The 13,635-nt window shown below is 43.0% G+C and overlaps 2 protein-coding genes and 1 long non-coding RNA gene across 7 annotated transcripts in view; 2 read left to right on the top strand and 1 right to left on the bottom strand.

Annotated features, from left to right (window-relative positions):
* Position 1: 1 nt before the first annotated feature.
* Positions 2 to 13,635, top strand: part of ACAD8 (acyl-CoA dehydrogenase family member 8) — a 36,892-nt gene continuing 23,258 nt past the window's right edge. The window contains exon 1 of one of the 2 annotated variants that reach the window (XM_074321294.1): positions 2 to 232. In XM_074321294.1, the coding sequence (XP_074177395.1) occupies positions 133 to 232 (100 nt within the window). In that variant the 5' untranslated portion in view covers positions 2 to 132. Of the gene's footprint in view, positions 233 to 12,313; positions 12,529 to 13,635 lie in introns of those variants that run through there. The other variant, XM_019718833.2, reaches the window with a different exon arrangement.
* Positions 431 to 12,225, bottom strand: THYN1 (thymocyte nuclear protein 1). Of its 4 annotated transcripts, none has more exons than XM_019718837.2 (8): positions 12,072 to 12,225; positions 11,806 to 11,932; positions 3,637 to 3,815; positions 2,393 to 2,461; positions 1,943 to 2,077; positions 1,337 to 1,432; positions 951 to 1,101; positions 431 to 629 (listed from the first exon to the last, which is right to left on the bottom strand). In XM_019718837.2, exons 2-8 carry the CDS (start codon positions 11,846 to 11,848, stop codon positions 583 to 585), a joined length of 720 nt encoding a protein of 239 aa, XP_019574396.1. In that variant the 5' UTR covers positions 11,849 to 11,932; positions 12,072 to 12,225; the 3' UTR covers positions 431 to 582. The 4 variants fall into 4 exon arrangements, with proteins under 4 accessions (XP_019574396.1, XP_019574398.1, XP_019574401.1 ...); XM_019718839.2 differs by having other exon boundaries at positions 1,943 to 2,035; positions 12,072 to 12,224; XM_019718842.2 differs by lacking the exon at positions 951 to 1,101 and having other exon boundaries at positions 431 to 627.
* On the top strand, positions 3,812 to 10,747 carry LOC141569159 (uncharacterized). The gene is made up of 2 exons (XR_012492587.1): positions 3,812 to 4,077; positions 10,533 to 10,747. It is a non-coding gene; the product is annotated as an uncharacterized LOC141569159 (long non-coding RNA).

The raw sequence follows: 13,635 nt of genomic DNA, 5'->3' as shown, positions 1-13,635 counted from the left end.
CTCTTGTCTTACACTGTCCCACCTCACATACAAGGGAAGACAGACTCTCAGCGTGAACCAGCACGTCTGCCCTCTGTGGCCCCTGGTGAACAGTGACCGGCGCTTTATCAAACACCTGTTTTACACGAGCACATGGCTGAGAAAGGATTCCAGCTTTACCTCTATCTAGTAACTTGTCCTGAAACTGCTGATGGTTTAAACGCCTGTGTGACCCACATGACTCCAGAGGCAGGTAAGGAAGACATGTAGAAAAAGTCTTCAGTAGGTGTTAACAGGCTGAGCCCTACACCTGATATGTGCTATAGTAAAGGAAGATAGTAGAGGTCGCCCCGCAGCTTGCCAAGGGGCAAAAGGAGCCAGCCTGGAGGTAAAAGACCTGTAGTGGGTAGTCTCCTATACCCAATGCTGTTGTAAAAGAAAAGCTTCACACTTTTCTTGACAACACTTTTATTGAGGAAAGTACACAAAACCCCCTGTGTACACAAGCCCCATGATTATAGCAAGCAAGGCTCCTCACACCTCCCGTGTGTCTTACTAGAAGCTTCACGTCTTTGGAGTGATGTCTTCCAGCTAGTGTCTCAGTTAACTCGGTTCCTTTTCCTCCAGGCTCAACACAAAATCAAACTCCTCTTCCAAAAAGGGAAAAAGAAAGGAAGAATTAAGTCTCGTGTTTCCTCTCGAACAGGGAAGTGATGCTAGGCATTGCTCATGTTACTGAGGCAGGCAGTCTTTCATTCAAAAACTTTATGGAGTGTCTGACTCTGTGCCATACTTGTTGAGTACTGGGTATAGAATAAAGAGTAACTCAGGACATATTTCCTCCCATAAGGATGTTACAGGTGAGCAGACCGACTCAGAGAGGTTAAATGCAGTGCCCAAGTTTAATCAGTAAATGTGAATTCATACCGTCATTCTGGTGTGTGGGTAACAGGTATAGGGCCCACTCTTACCTTGGGTCAGGGGCTGAACTGAGAGTCTCTGGTGAGTGAAGAGCGCCATATTTTTTAAAGGGCCACCAGTGGCTTTGTGAGCTTGGTGATGGGTTTTGAGCTCAGCCAGGGGAATGAAACGCTTCATCATTCGAACAAACTGTACATCCACCTACATGATGATAGTGTATGAGACAGGAAGACATATCCAGCCCATTGTGTTTTAGCTGCGGGCAGGAGGTTGCTATGAGCAGGGTTGCCAGTGTCCTGTTCTATCTTCAAAGTCAGGGTAACCTCATATGAGTTAAGAGCTGGGCTCTGTACCTTGACCTAAAGACACCCCAGACCTTCCTTCCTCTCTTTGTCCATCCTTTCCCTCAGGAAATAGGAAAAACAGTAGTCTTTACCATGGACCATTTAGGGTTGTCTTCTTTGCTGGATGGGTCGTAATAAGGACTGCTTTTTTCAAACTGTGTGTGGTCTGGGTAAGCCTCCTTCACAATCTGAAACCAAACCAAGTCTCCAGTCATTTGCCTGGCTAGTTAGCTCCAACAACTTTCTTATCGCATCTGACCTGCTGCAGAGCCAATGAGGCTCACATATCTGGAAATAATACACACACTAAGGAAAACAGGAAACTAACCCTGTTTTGACAAAAATCTTAAAAGTATGTTCTAAAACCAAATATTAAAGGTTACTGGTGCCACTGTCTTTCCACCTGCAGTCAATAATTTTATCCTGATAACTCCTGGCGTAGAAGAGCTATACCATCAGGCTGTATTTAAGTGACAGAGCAAAGTGTAGAAATGGAGAGAAGTCCGTGCCAATGGGGCCTGAAATGAAGCCTTGTTATAGTCCTCACCACACAGGAAGGGGCTGGGGCAGGTTTTCCATATGCTAGTGAGAGTAGGGATAGGGAAGAAGGTACTTCTTTTTTACTACTTATTTAAGCTGCATCCCTGTGTCTACTTGAGTAAGTCTTCCTCAGGGGAGAGGGATTCAGACCAACTAACCTTCACAAGCCCTGCGATGCCTGGCTCTTTGCAGTTGCTATGGTAGAAGAAGGCTTTTTCCTCCAACTTCATGGCTCTAAGGAAGTTCCGGGCCTGTCCCAGGGCAGAAGAAATAAGAACTATCCTTCCCACCAGCTGGAAAACACTAGCTATTAGTAAAAATCAAGTCTGCTTTTATTAGATGAGTTTTTCTTTATTCCAATTTCCCCCAATTCAATTCAATTCTTGGCTTTGCCAAGACACTCAAATTTGTATCAGGACATTGGCTAGAATACATGTCATTTGCAAATTGCATGCAGTCAGAGAAATTAAGGTATTTTTGAGTACATTTTTAGCTTTCAGTTCTCGGAAAAAGCAACCTCGGCCGAGAGGTTTTGCCACTGAATAAGTCGCACAGATGCAGGCATTTATCCCACTCTGGGTCTCAAGGTCCTGCCCATACCCTCTTACCTGATAGTTGCGAACGCCGTCCCAACCTGTTATCTGCTTGGGCTGCGCTTTGAGGTCCTCGATGCTGAACTAGGCGACAGGAAATCAAGCCATTCATTAAACAATCCTGGGCCAACTGGTAAGAATATATGGAAGCAGACCACTCCTTCCAGTACATTGAGGGTGCTGCTGGCTATAGTGAGAGTGTAGCTGTTTAATGGGAAGCAGCTCCACAGAGGCACTTATGTTGGGCAAATGTAAGTACCGTGTTTCCTCCGAAAAGAAGCCCTAGCATGGTTTTTCAGGATGACATCCCCCGAACATAAGCCCTCATGTGTCTTATGGAGCACAACTTAATGTAAAACCTGGTCTTATTTTCGGGGAAACACGATGAGCCTTGGGTTACCTTATGCTTGCTAATTAAGAGGATTAGTTGAATAGACAGTCCAGAGGATAACGTAGTCTAGTTATTTGTATTTCACTTATTAAATATTATCTGCTCTATAATGTTTCTAATTATATTTTCTCTGGGCTATTATTAAAATTGGTTTACATTAATTCCCTGAATCAGGGAAATACCTAGGAACATGGCAAAGGCAAGAGAAGGGCATCCTAAGATTGAAATGTTGTCTAGATTAGGGGTTGGTAAACTACAGCTGTTAGGCCAAATCTAGCCCCATGCCTGATTTTGTAAATACCAGGGGTGCCAAAAAAATGTATACACATGACTTGCATTCATCTTTTGTTACCAGTATATATTATTGCAAATTTAATACAGGTTTTTCTTTTCTTAAAATGTCTATGGGTGACCGGTTAGCTCAGTTGGTTAGAGTGGTGCTAATAACACCAAGGTTGCCGGTTTGATCCCTGCATGGGCCACTGTGAGCTGCGCCCTCCTTAAAGAAAAAAAAAAAGGTGTAGGTGTGTTTTTGGCCTCCTCTGTAGTTTTAGTGGAACACAACTATACCATTTGTTTACTTGTCTGTGGCCACTTTCTTGTGACAGCAGCAGAGTTGCAACAGCAACTATAAGACCCAAGACCCTAAAATATTTCCTATCTGGCCCTTTACAGAAAAGGTTTGCCACCTATCTTAGAGGATTCACAAAAAATACAGTTGCCAGTAATAAATCCTGATTTTATTCCTTATTACCTTTTCCCTACCCTTCGAAGATAAGAAGGTGGTGATGGAACCCTATGGTGTTCCATATTCATTTCTTATTGAAAAAAAAAAAAAAAAAGCTTGGAAACAGGTACCTGATCTTACCTTGACATCTACACCTTTCTCTAGTCGACTTTCTGGCTCTGACTTCATCAGCCAGTATTTGCTTAGATTCTTCCCACAATTTTTAGAGGTTGAAGTCTGAGGGCTGGAGTTCTTCACTTTAGTTGATGCCTCACCTGGATTCTTAGTCTTGGTACGTTTTCCTGCTGGCCCCTTCTTGTCTGCAATAGACACAAAAAGAAGAGAGCTATCATGCTTGCTGAGAGGTAGCGTTCCATTGTGGAAAGAGCATATGCTTTGGAGTCAGACCTCCTAGATTAAATTCCTGATCTGTCAGTTACTAGCAGTAGCAACTAAATTGCTGAACTTTAGTTTCTTAACCTATAAAAATGGGACAAGAAAGCCTACCTTACAGGAGTATCTTCTGGATTATCCAGTCAGTGGAATAAGAATAATTTGCATGATTGTGGTTTAAGATTAAAGGTCCTGGGACTTCCGGAAAAATGGCGGCGTGAGGTGAGCCTCTGTAAAGCTCCCCTGGAATTTACAACGAATCAAACAACAAAAACTCCACAAAGGACTCCCTGCACAGCACACAGGCAACACGAAGAGGCCCACTACTGACTGAAATCACCTACAGGTGGGAGATTCGCGCGAGTGGAGGGAGGAGGAAAGGGAGAAGTGCGCGGAGATGGAGCCGCGCGGGAGGAGGACGCAGACCTAGCTCAGTGCGCCGAGCTCGCTGCTCCCCGGAACTACCGCAGCTGCGGGAGAGGGAAGAACTTGAACTGCTTGGGCTCCGCCAGGGCTCCACAGGGCTGAGGGGACAGCATATAACACGGCTGAACCCAACGCTCACGGCAGAGACCTCGGAGAAAAGACTGAGGGAAAAAGGCTGAAAACGGTGGTTTAAGCCCACACTGCCGAGCAGAGACCGGAGCCTTAGGCACTGAGACTAGCCGCCCCCTCCCTCCCCTCCCAGAGCTCGCCCCGCCCCCACCTGCCCGGTGCTAGAAGTGAAACAGTAGCAGTGTCAGATCAAAACAACAGAAAATTTGCTATTTTGAGAACTGTGTACCGCAGACACAAATTCACAGCCCAACTAGTTCCGGCAAAGGGGAGAGAGCTGTGGAAGCAGGATCGGCTGTGGTGGTGGTCGCCGCCATTGCTCTGGGCCACCTCTCACAACTCACCCCGCCCCTGACCCCACCTATCTGGGCGGATCCCTGCAGGAGTAAACAGAACTGCTGAAATATACGGGCTCTGAATCAGCAGCTGGAAGAGCTTTCGAACATCAAAAGCTCTCCGCATACCCACCGGGACACTGCGCCCTGTGACCTAGACGAACTATTAATAGAGGAGAAGCCCGTCTCCCAGGGAATCCCCCCATTGTGTGAGAAGTTGGAATAGTGCAGAGAAAACATAGCACTACCGTGTGGGAGAAGAAAAATAAGTTGCAGTTGGAGAAATAATAAAACATTCTACCAACAAGTACTGGCAAACAAAAGAAAGACCGCTTACTATCAACCTATTGCAGAAGTCACTCCTGTAGATGTCTAGGAAGAGAAATAGTAAACCAGTAATCGCCATGAATAACCAAGGCAACAAGATAGCTCAGAAAGAAAGTGAAAAATCTCCAGAGAAGGCACTTAAAGATACAGAAATATGTGACTTAAATGACAGAGAATTCAAGATTGCAGTTCTGAAAAAACTCAACGAGATACAAGAAAACACAGATAGGCAGTTAAAGGAACTCAGAAACTCAATCAAAGAACAGCATGAGCATTTTACGAAAGAGATTGAAATCTTAAAAAAGAACCAAATAGAATTTCTGGAGATTAAGAACTCAATAGAAGAAATTAAGAATGAAATAACCAGCTTAGGTAGTAGAGTTGACCAGATGAGGGAGAGAGTCAGTGACATCGAAGATAGAAACCTGGAAATGACACAGAGAGAAGAAGAAAGAGACTTGAGACTTAAAAGAAATGAAAGAACTCTACAAGAACTTTCTGACTCCATCAGAAAGAGCAATATAAGAATAATGGGCATACCAGAAGGAGAAGAAAGAGGGAAGGGAACAGAGAATATATTCAAACAAATTGTCGATGAGAACTTCCCAAATTTGTGGACAGAACTGGACCCTCGAATCCAAGAAGCAAATAGAACACCTAGTTACCTCAATCCCAACAGGCCTTCTCCAAGGCACATTGTATTGAAGCTGTCTAAAATCAACGACAAAGAAAGAATCCTCAAGGCAGCCAGGGAAAAGAAGACGGTAACATACAAAGGAAAGCCCATTAGATTATCATCAGATTTTTCAGCAGAAACCCTACAAGCCAGGAGGCAGTGGAACCAAATATTCAAACTATGGAAAGAGAGAAATCATGAGCCAAGAATAATATACCCAGCAAAGATATCCTTTAGATATGAAGGAGGAATAAAGACCTTTCCAGACATACAGAAGCTGAGGGAATTTTCTAATACACGACCTGCACTACAAGAAATACTAAAGGAGGCTATTCGACCACCATCAACAGGGACAATTTGTGGCAACCAAAACTCAAAAAGGGGAGAGTAAAGGCCTGAACCGAATATGGGAATGGAGAAAGTAAGCGTGCTGAAGAAAATGGAATACTCTAAATATCAAACTTTCTTTTACATAAACTTAAGGGTAACCACTCAAAATAAATCCAGAATTGAAATATATACTGAAATAAAAGAAGAAACAGAGGGAAACATCATAGAATACCACCACACAGAAATAATAGACAACAACAAAAAGGCAAAGAAACAATGGAGACACAGCCTTACCAGAAAACTAAAGATAGAATGACAGGAAATCCTCACATATCAATAATCACCCTAAATGTAAATGGACTGAACTAACCAATAAAAAGGCACAGAGTAGCAGATTGGATCAAAAAACTAAACCCAACCATATGCTGTCTCCAAGAGACACATCTCAGCTACAAGGACAAGCATAGACTCAAAGTGAAAGGGTGGAAATTGACACTCCAAGCAAATGGTACCCAGAGAAAATCAGGTGTAGCCATAATGATATCAGATGAAACAGACTTCAAGGTGAAAAAGATAACAAGAGATAAAGATGGACATTTCATAATGGTGAAGCGGACTGTACAACAAGAAGACATAACAGTCATCAATATTTATGCCCCCAATCAGGGAGCATCCAAATACACCAAGCAACTACTAACAGAACTAAAGGGAGAAATTGACCAAAACACAATTATACTAGGGGACTTAAATACATCATTGACAGCTATGGATAGATCATCCAAACAGAAAATAAATAACGAAATAGTAGCCCTAAATGACACATTAGATGAAATGGACATAATTGACATTTATAGAGCACTTCATCCTAAAACATCAGACTATACATTCTTTTCTAGTGTACACGGAACATTCTCAAGGATAGACCATATATTGGGACATAAAATCAGTCTCAACAAATTTAAGAAGATTGAAATCATACCATGCATATTCTCTGATCACAAGGCTTTGAAATTGGATATCAACTGTAAAAAGAAAGCGCGAAAAACACAAATACATGGAGATTAAACAACATACTTTTAAAGAAGGACTGGGTCAAAGAAGAAATTAGAGGAGAGATCAAAAGATACATAGAAACAAATGACAATGAAAATACATCCTACCAAAATTTCTGGGATGCAGCGAAAGCAGTTTTAAGAGGGAAATTTATCTCATTACAGGCCTATCTCAAGAAACAAGAAAACTCCCAAATAAATAACCTCATGTTACACCTTAAAGAACTAGAAAAAGAAGAACAAGTAAAACCCAAGGTCAGCAGAAGAAAGGAAATAATAAAAATTAAAGCAGAAATAAATGAAATAGAGAACAAAAAGACAATAGAAAAAATTAATGTGACAAAGAGCTGGTTCTTTGAAAAGATTAACAAAATTGACAAACCCTTGGCTAGACTTACTAAGATAAAAGAGAGAAGACACTGATTAACAAAATCAGAAACGTAAAAGGGAAGTTATCACGGACACCACAGAAATACAAAGGATCATCCAAGAATACTATGAAGGACTATATGCCACCAAATTCAACAACCTAGAAGAAATGGACAAGTTCTTAGAAACATATAGCCTTCCAAGGCTGAACCATGAAGAACTGGAAAATCTAAACAGACCGATCACCAGTAACGAAATTGAATCAGTCATCCAAAACCTTCCCAAAAGCAAAAGTCCGGGACCAGATGGCTTCACTAGTGAATTCTACCAAACCTTCAAAGAGGATCTAATACCAATTCTGCACAAACTCTTCCAAAAAATTGAAGAAGAGACAGTACTCCCTAACTCATTTTATGAGGCCAACATTACCCTGATACCAAAACCTGGTAAGGACAGAACAAAAAAAGAAAACTACAGACCAATATCTTTAATGAATACCGATGCAAAAATCCTAAATAAAATTCTAGCAAATCGAATACAACAATGCATTAAAAAGATTATTCATTACGACCAAGTGGGGTTCATCCCCGGGGCACAAGGATGGTTCAACATCCACAAATCCATCAATGTGATACATCACATAAACAAAATAAAGGACAAAAATCATATGATTATATCAATTGATGCAGAAAAAGCATTTGACAAGATACAACATCCATTTATGATTAAAACTCTTAATAAAATGGGTATAGAAGGAAAATACCTTAACATAATAAAGGCCATATATGACAAGCCCTCTGCTAATCTCATAATTAATGGAGAAAAGCTGAAGCCCTTTGCTCTACGTTCAGGAACACGACAGGGATGTCCCCTATCACCTCTGCTTTTCAACATAGTGTTAAAGTCCTTGCCAGAGCAATCAGGCAAGAGAAAGAAATAAAAGGCATCCAAATTGGGAATGAAGAAGTTAAATTATCACTCTTTGCAGATGACATGATGCTATATATAGAAAACCCTAAAGACTCCACCAAAAAGCTATTAGAAACAATCAACGAATACAGTAAAGTTGCGGCTACAAAATCAACGCACAAAAGTCCATTGCCTTCCTATATACTAACAATGAAATCTCAGAAAAGAAATACAAAAACAATTCCTTTTGCAATTGCAGCAAAAAGAATAAAATACCTAGGAATAAACTTAACCAAGGATGTGAAAGACCTATATGCTGAAAACTATAAGACATTTTTGAAAGAAATTGAAGAAGACACAAAGAAATGGAAAGACATTCCGTGCTCATGGATTGGAAGAATCAACATAGTTAAAATGGCCATATTACCCAGAGCAATATACAGATTCAATGCAATCCCCATCAAAATCCCAATGGCATATTTTAAAGAAATAGAACAAAAAATCATCAGATTTGTTTGGAACCACAAAAGACCCCGAATAGCCAAAGCAATCTTAAGAAAAAGAACTATAATGGAGGTATCACACTTCCTGACTTTGGCCTGTACTACAGGGCCACAATAATCAAAACAGCATGGTATTGGCAGAAAAACAGACACATAGACCAATGGAATAGAATTGAGAACCCAGAAATAAAACCACATAAATATGGACAGATAATTTTTGACAAAGAAGCTAAAACATACAATGGAGCAAAGACAGCCTCTTCAATAAATGGTGCTGGGAGAATTGGATAGCCATGTGCAAAAGAATGAAACTGGACTGCTATTTGTCACCATGTACCAAAGTTAATTCAAAATGGATCAAAGACTTAAGCATAAGACCTGACACAATAAACTGCATAGAAGAAAACATAGGTACTAAACTTATGGACCTTGGGTTCAAAGAGCATTTTATGAACTTGACTCCAAAGGCAATGGAAGTAAAAGCTAAAATAAACGAATGGGACTATATGAAACTTAAAAGCTTCTGCACAGCAAAAGAAACCATTGACAAAATAAAGAGGCCACCAACTGAATGGGAGAAGATTTTTGCTAACAGTGCCTCCGATAAGGGCTAGTATCCAGAATATACAAGGAACTCATGCAACTCAACAACAAAAAAACAAACAACCCAATTGAAAAATGGGCAGAGGACTTGAAGAGACATTTCTCCAAAGAGGACATACAAATGGCAAATAAACATATGAAAAAATGCTCAACATCACTAATCATCAGAGAAATGCAAATCAAAACCACAATGAGATATCACCTCACCCCAGTCAGAATGGCTATCATCAACAAGACAAATAGTAACAAATGTTGGAGAGGTTGTGGAGAAAAAGGAACACTCATACACTGTTGGTGGGAATGCAGACTGGTGCAGCCGTTATGGAAGGCAGTGTGGAGGTTCCTCAAAGAATTACGAATAGAATTGCCGTATGACCCAGCAATCCCTCTCCTGGGTATCTACCCAAAACATCTGAAAACATTTAGAGATAAAGACACGTGTGCTCCAATGTTCATTGCAGCTTTGTTTACGGTGGCCAAGACATGGAAACAACCAAAATGTCCTTTGATAGATGAATGGATAAAGAAGTTGTGGTACATATACACAATGGAATACTATTCGGCAGTGAGAAAAGATGATATAGGAACATTTGTGACAACATGGATGGATCTTGTGAGAGTAATGCTGAGCGAAACAAGTCAGACAGAAAAAGCAGAGAACCATGTGATTTCACTGATATGTGGTATATAAACCAAAAACAACAAAAGAACAAGACAAACAAATGAGAAACAGAAACTCATAGACACGGACAATAGTTTAGTGGTTGCCAGAGGGTAAGGGGGGTGGGGGGGAGGTGAGGGTAAGGGGGATCGAATATATGGTGATGGAAGAACTGACTCTGGGTGATGAACATACAATGGGATTTATAGATGATGTAATACAGAATTGTACACCTGAAATCTATGTAATTTTACTAACAATTGTCACCGCAATAAATTTAATTTAAAAAAATAAATAAATAAATAAATAAATAAAAGGTTAAAGGTCCTAACAACCTGGCCTATATTTAGTCAGTAAATGTTTTTCTTTCCCTCACTCTCTTTTGTGCCTTTGCTGAGGCTATTCTCTCCAATGAGGAAAGTGAAGCCCTACCCCATGGATTTGTTTTGAAGATTAAATAAGACAATAGAAACAATGGGCTTAGACAATGCCTGGCATAATAATAAATACTCAATAAATACTTGCTGTTATTACCATCATCACCTCATACTTCTTTTCTTGCTCACTGTGCTTTTGTGGCCCGTCTCCTCTCTGCTCTTTGCTCTTTGGCAGTGCCAAGAGAAGTTGGACAAAACAGCTCATTCAGGACTTCGTAGATATGGTAAAGATTAGATTTTATCTTAAGATAATAAGAGAAAATGTGCCTAGAACATAGTAGCACTCAACAGCTAAGAGTTGTTAAATTCTTACTATATGACAAACCCTAATCTCTGTTACCCTAACTGTAACTCGGTTAATCTATACAATCTATGAGATGTTCTATTCATCTGGAAAATGTTTCCCTGGTTACACATCCAGAATTAGGACCTGTCACTGGTCTATCTGAATCCACATTCAGTGACTACCACACAACCTCTGAATTAAGTCAAAGCTCCTACATCAGTCATTAAGTATCATTTATGGATGTCTAATACTCTGACCCTTCCTAGCCTAGTGACTAGTGGTCCCTTTACAGTCAATAGGCACATTGTAAACACTGTATTGTAGTCAATTTGGAACCCTTGCCATTCCCCACAGAGGTACTCCCTCTACCTTTAATTGCTTTGTCCTGCTCTTCACCCACTTAGATGCCATTTTATCCTTGTGAATATAAAAATGATGCCCTGTTGTCTTTGCCTGTGGAAAAACCTTCCCATTCTTCAAGGCTAGACTTGAATTCCACTTCCTTCTCAAGTGATCCCTATTCCCACACACCTAGCAATCCAGTTTCCTGGACCCTTTCACTCATGTCTGTGCATTTTTCGAGGGTAGGAACTGTAGTGTACATTAATGACCTTAGTAGTGCATGCCACCCTGTATTGCAGATGTCTGTGCTTACCAAACGGCTATTGTTTGAACAACCAAACAAGCAGAAGGGACTCTGGGTACAAGCTTGGTGGAAAGAGCAAAGTAGATGGAGGGCGATTAGGAGTAACAAACGAAAAATAATCCACATAGGATTCTCCCCACAAACTGGGAGTCAAAAGTGAACAGTATTAAACAGACCTAGAGAAACGTTTTTACGGGGTGGCCTTTTTGCAGCTTAGGTGCAGCTCACCTGGCTTAGCAGCCCCAGCCAGCCTCTTCCTGGGTCTCGGCATGGTTTCCCTGCACCGGACTGAAGAGCAGAAGATTCTGGAATCTACCCAGAGATTCAGAGGCAACTCTGTATCTGCCCCAGTAACCTGCGTAGATGGAGACAATGAGAGAAAACTTAGAGGGTTTCAGCACCCAAGGGTCTTTTCCGAAGAACACACACAACTGGGTTTGAGCCCTTCAAATACTTCCCCCCGTTTTCTACGCCCCCATTTCCATCTCGCATACCCTACTCCTAAATTCTGCTCGGTTGTGTCGTTGAGCCTTCTCTCACTGAACCAGTCCCAACCATTCTGCGGACACCACGCTTTCCCAGCACCAGAAGGCGAGGCACAGCCTCCGACGGCGCGTTCAAGGCGTGTCCCTCCTGCCCCCAGACTCCGGAGATCTCTGGGAGTTGTAGTCCCTGCTCCTGGCGCAAACCCGCTTGAATCCGGATCGTGGGGCTCTGCACTACAGCTCCCAGAATGCTGTGTGGGGCGGGTTGCGGGATGGGGTCTCCGGTCTCGAGGCCCGGACAGAGGAAGGACGGCCGAGGTCAAGTACTTCCAGGCGCTGGCTGTGGCAGGAGCGGCCGCTATGTTGCGGAGAGGCTGCCAGCGTCTCGGAGCGCAGCTCTGCTGCACGCGCCGTGGTCTCCGGGCTTCCGACAGCGGCCACCGGAACTTGGTCTCCTGCATCGATCGTAAGGCTCTCCCCCGGGCGCAGGTGTTCCGGACCCGGGAGGGGCCACGGAGCGCGCTGTCACCCCCAGGAGTCTGCACCGCGGTCATCCCCGGCCCGGCTCCCCTGGGCGGTCACCCCTGGCCAGGTTACCCACGCCGGCCCGTCATCCTCAGGCGGTCAGCACGGTCGTTACCCCTGGGCGCTCACCCTATCCTGTCCCATCTGGGTGGCCTCGCTGGCCGCCCTCACAATCTCTGATCTCAGTCTGTCTGTTGTGCCCCTGGGCCTTGTCTGCTACTCGCCCACGCCTAACCTCGATGTGGATGCGAAGCCAAGCTCCTGAAACGTGTGCCCCAGACCTTTCATTGGTCCTTGAGCCCCGAGCTCACTGCTACCCTCCGCACCGGTCTGGAGGAACTTGGAGTTTCTTGTCTGAAAGGCAGGCTTCCTACCGCATGGGGCCCTCTAAAGTTAAATTGAGATATGAAAATACTTCAGCTAATACAGCTTAATCCTTGTTGTTGATGCTGTTCGTTTATTGTTAAAATCTTCCTTAACTTAGTTTATATTGTAACCGGAGGCCAAACCAGTGCGGGGCTGGTGCTGCCTGCTCCGCTCAGCGGATGGGACTCAGGAGTTGGGTCACAGAATAACTTTATTATCAGATCACCGGTGGTCTGAGAAGGCAGCCGGGCTAACACCTCCAAAAACGGCCTTAACGTTCTCAGACCTGCTGAGGGTATTTAAGGGAAAATCAGGGCGCTCTCCCAGAGGCTGCAGGCCGATCTGGAGGTCTGTTCTCCTTTCATGATGTCCCGCTCTGTCCCCTCTGTCATCGTATCTCTTGTGGCTCCAGTGAGCCGGGAACGGTGGGGCAGTAACCTGGGAAAAAAGCTAAGGGTAGAGTTTGTAATTAGCAAGCATCTACAAGGCGATCTTCTAATACAAGGATCTGGAACAGGAACAGGGCAGGGCCTCCAGGAGGCAGTCTAAGCGCAGCCACAGTGGGTGTGATTTACTGTTTAACTGTGGGCTAAGGAAAAACTGAAGCCAGCCCGGATGGGGGCAGGGCATCCCGGAGGCTTTCTGAGTACAGGAGGCCTGGCTTGGCCCTGCTTCAATAATA

The sequence above is a fragment of the Rhinolophus sinicus genome, linkage group LG16, assembly GCF_036562045.2.
Source record: "Rhinolophus sinicus isolate RSC01 linkage group LG16, ASM3656204v1, whole genome shotgun sequence".
NCBI lineage: Eukaryota > Metazoa > Chordata > Mammalia > Chiroptera > Rhinolophidae > Rhinolophus > Rhinolophus sinicus.
The sequence above is the reverse complement of the archived record's forward strand: the minus strand, read 5'-3'. Positions and strand labels throughout refer to the sequence as shown.

Excerpts from the sequence above, each read along its gene's own strand:
- THYN1 (XM_019718837.2), bottom strand. The coding sequence starts at position 11,848 with ATGCCGAGACCCAGGAAGAGGCTGGCTGGGGCTGCTAAGCCAG. Across the intron at positions 3,816-11,805 it reads GGCTGGGGCTGCTAAGCCAG|ACAAGAAGGGGCCAGCAGGA; the intron begins GTGAGCTGCACC and ends TGTCTATTGCAG. Across the intron at positions 1,433-1,942 it reads GCATCGCAGGGCTTGTGAAG|ATTGTGAAGGAGGCTTACCC; the intron begins GTTAGTTGGTCT and ends GTTTGGTTTCAG.